This window comes from Geospiza fortis, unplaced genomic scaffold (genome assembly GCF_000277835.1).
Source record: "Geospiza fortis unplaced genomic scaffold, GeoFor_1.0 scaffold427, whole genome shotgun sequence".
Classification (NCBI taxonomy): Eukaryota; Metazoa; Chordata; class Aves; order Passeriformes; family Thraupidae; genus Geospiza; species Geospiza fortis.
In genome coordinates this window covers 33,896-37,891 of record NW_005054853.1, presented here as the reverse complement: position 1 = coordinate 37,891, position 3,996 = coordinate 33,896, and the positions used below count along the sequence as shown (strand labels likewise).

General features: G+C 57.6%; 1 protein-coding gene across 1 annotated transcript in view; it reads left to right on the top strand.

Moving 5' to 3' along the window:
- ZNF687 (zinc finger protein 687) overlaps positions 1-3,996 on the top strand; it is a 10,321-nt gene that overhangs the window by 1,707 nt on the left and 4,618 nt on the right. The window contains exons 2-5 of the mRNA XM_031065542.1: positions 1-456; positions 883-1,061; positions 1,609-1,785; positions 2,589-3,483. Coding sequence (XP_030921402.1) covers positions 1-456; positions 883-1,061; positions 1,609-1,785; positions 2,589-3,483 — 1,707 coding nt within the window. The remainder of the gene's footprint in view (positions 457-882; positions 1,062-1,608; positions 1,786-2,588; positions 3,484-3,996) is intronic.

Sequence of the window (3,996 nt, the reverse complement as noted above, 5' to 3'; positions counted from 1 at the left end):
GCGGGCTTCCGCTGCCTGGAGTGCGGCGACGCCTTCGCGCTGGAGAAGAGCCTGGCGCGGCACTACGACCGGCGCAGCATGCGCATCGAGGTCACCTGCAACCACTGTACCAAGCGCCTGGTGTTCTTCAACAAGTGCAGCCTGCTGCTGCACGCCCGCGAGCACAAGGACAAGGGGCTGGTGATGCAGTGCTCGCACCTGGTGATGCGCCCCATCGCCCTGGAGCAGATGATCGGGCAGCCCGACGTCACCCCGCTGGCCTCGCTGGCCCTGCCCGCCTCCAAGGTGGCCCAGGAGGGCGCGGGGCAGGAGCTGCTGCCCGTGCTGCCCCTGGGCTCCGAGCCCAGCAGCTACAGCTGCTTCCGGTGCCTGGAGTGCAAGGAGCAGTGCAAGGACAAGGCCGGGCTGGCCGCGCACTTCCAGCAGGCCGGGGCGGCCGCCAGCAGCAGCAGCACGGTGAGAGCGGAGCTGGGAGGGCGGGGAGAGAAGTGGGAGATGGTTCAGAGCACTGGGAGGTGGTGGGAGGGTGGCAGGAGAAGGTGGGAGATGGTGGGAGAGCAGCGAGAACATCCAGCCCTGGGCCCATGGATCCACTCATCCCCTCCCGTCCATCCCGATCCCGGCTGGAATTCTCCCAGAACTCTTTGGGATCCTGGTTTCAGTTGGAATTCTCTGAGACCTCCTGGGATCCCGGTCCCAGCTGGGAATTTTCCAAGATCCCAGGACCCTTTTAGACCCGTTCCTCAATGGAATCTTCCCAGCACTGTTTGCCCTCCTGCTTTCAGTGGGAATTCTCCCCAGGCTGGCTGGAGCCCTGGCTCCCCAAGGGCTGGAGTTCCCGGGTTCCGAGGCTGATCCCGGGTGGAATTCCCGTTTTTCCAGGTGTGCTCGGCGTGCCCCATGATCCTGGCCAACCGCTGCAGCTTCAGCGCGCACCAGCGCATGCACCGCAGCCGCCCGCCCCACGTGTGCCCCGAGTGCGGCGGCAACTTCCTGCTGGCCAACTTCGAGTCGCACCTCAAGGACTCCTGCCTGCACTTCTCCCGCAGGGTGGGATACAGGTACCGGCCGGGAGCCCCGGGAATTCCGCAGGGGGCGTTGGGAACGGTCCAGAAATGGAGTTTGCCCGTGGAGTGTGGGGGGAATTTCCTGCGGGACAGCTTGGAGCCGCACCCAAGGGCTCCTCCCACTGGGTGGATGCAGGCACGGAGCCAGGGAATCCCGGGGGTTTGGGGTCCTGCTTCCAGGTGGGAGATTTCCCAGAACTGCTTCGGATCCCGGTCTCCATTGGGAATTCCCAGACCCACTTTGGATCCCGGTCTCCATTGGGAATTCCCAGACCCACTTTGGATCCCGGTCTCCATTGGGAATTCCCAGACCCACTTTGGATCCCGGTCTCCATTGGGAACTTTCCCAGCACTTCCTTGGGACGGTCTCCGTTGGGAATTCCCAGACCCACTTTGGATCCCGGTCTCCGTTGGGAATTCCCAGACCCACTTTGGATCCCGGTCTCCGTTGGGAATTCCCAGACCCACTTTGGATCCCGGTCTCCATTGGGAACTTTCCCAGAACCTCCTTGGATCCCGGTGTCCCTTGGGACTTTTCCAGGTGTCCCAGCTGCTCCGTGGTGTTCGGGGGCGTCAATTCCATCAAGTCCCACATCCAGAGCTCGCACTGCGAGGTTTTCCACAAGTGCCCCATCTGCCCCATGGCCTTCAAATCCGCGCCCAGCGCCCACGCCCACGTCTACACGCAGCACCCCGGCTTCAGCAACCAGCAATCCAAGTGAGTGCTGCCCGGAATCCCCAAAATTCCCCGGAATTCCCAGGAATTCCCCAGCTCCTCCCAGGGCCCCGGGGAGCGGCTCGGGGTCGTCCTGGAAATGCTGGGATGGGAGATTTGGGAATGAGAGATGGGGATAGCAGGTTGGGGAATGAGAGATGGGGATGGGAGGTTGGGGAATGAGAGATGGGGATGGCAGGTTGGGGAATGAGAGATGGGGATGGCAGGTTGGGGAATGTTTTGCTGTGGGAGCGGAGTTGGCTGGAAGGTTTGGGAATGTGGCCCTTGGGAACGATGGGTGTGGTGATTCCCGGGGGCTTTTCCTGCCTGAGCCATTCCGGGATTGGGAGAAGTGGGAATATTCCGTGACTGGCAGAACCTCCTTGTGGGTGGGATGAGCTCAACTCCCATCTTCCTTTTTCCATCCCTTTTTCCCTATTTTTCCCCTCTTCTTCCCTCCTTTTCCTCTCCCTTTTCTAACTGTTTTTCCCATCCTTTTTCTCTGTTTTTCCCCTCCTTTCCCATTTCCTTTTTCCTCCCTTTCTCCTCCCCTTTTCCTCCTTTATCCTTCCCTTTTTTCGTTCCTATTTCCTCCTTTTCCTTTCCTTTTTTCCTTCTCATTTCCCTTCCTTTTTCCTTCCCTCATTTTTCTTTCCCCTCCTTTTTCCTTCCATTGTTTCTGTCCTATTCCATGCTTTTCCTTTCCCTTTTCCTTCTCATTTCCGCTCCTTCTCCCCTCCCTCTCTGCTCCCCCCGGCGTGTCCCCCATCCCGTTTTTCCCCGTTTTTCCCCCTTTTTTTGCCCAGGATGATTTACAAGTGTGCCATGTGTGACACGGTGTTCACGCACAAGCCGCTGCTGTCGTCGCACTTTGATCAGCACCTGCTGCCCCAGCGCGTCAGCGTCTTCCGCTGCCCGCAGTGCCCGCTGCTCTTCGCCCAGAAACGCACCATGCTCGAGCACCTCAAGGTCAGGCCCCCAGTCCCAGACAAAAGTGGCGAAATCCCGGCCAAAAATGGCAAAATCCCGGCCAAAAGTGGCGAAATCCCGGCCAAAAATGGCAAAATCCCGGCCAAAAGTGGTGAAATTCTGGCCAAAAATGGCAAAATCCCGGCCAAAAATGGCAAAATCCCGGCCAAAAGTGGCGAAATCCCGGCCAAAAATGGCAAAATCCCGGCCAAAAGTGGTGAAATCCCGGCCAAAAATGGCGAAATCCTGGCCAAAAGTGGCCAAATCCTGGCCAAAAGTGGTGAAATTCTGGCCAAAAGTGGCCAAATCCCGGCCAAAAATGGCGAAATCCCGGCCAAAAGTGGCGAAATCCCGGCCAAAAATGGCAAAATCCCGGCCAAAAGTGGTGAAATCCCGGCCAAAAATGGCGAAATCCTGGCCAAAAGTGGCCAAATCCTGGCCAAAAGTGGTGAAATTCTGGCCAAAAGTGGCCAAATCCCGGCCAAAAATGGCGAAATCCCGGCCAAAAGTGGCGAAATCCCGGCCAAAAATGGCGAAATCCCGGCCAAAAGTGACGAAATCCCGGCCAAAAATGGCAAAATCCCGGCCAAAAGTGGCGAAATCCCGGCCAAAAATGGCGAAATCCCGGCCAAAAGTGGCAAAATCCCGGCCAAAAGTGGCCAAATCCCGGCCAAAAATGACGGAAATTTCCCCCAGACTGGGGGAGATGGGAGCGGGGAGCGCTCAGGGTCTGTGATTGGCCATTAATCAGAACCAGCCCCACAAGACCAATCACAGATGCGCCTGTTGCATCCCGCAGCAGCAGAAAACCACTGGCTACATTTCCTCCTGAGGCCTCTCGGCTTCTCAGGAGGAAAAGCCCGGCAAAACGGATTTTTCAGAAAATACCATGGCTACACCTTAGGGGAAGAATCCTGGCCAAGGGATTTTTCAGAGGATGCCATGGCTGCAGAGGGATTTTTCAGAGGATGCCGTGGCTGCAGAGGGATTTTTCAGAGGATGCCATGGCTGCAGAGGGATTTTTCAGAGGATGCCATGGCTGCAGAGGGATTTTTCAGAGGATGCCATGGCTGCAGAGGGATTTTTCAGAGGATGCCATGGCTGCAGAGGGATTTTTCAGAGGATGCCATGGCTGCAGAGGGATTTTTCAGAGGATGCCATGGCTGCAGAGGGATTTTTCAGAGGATGCCATGGCTGCAGAGGGATTTTTCAGAGGATGCCATGGCTGCAGAGGGATTTTTCAGA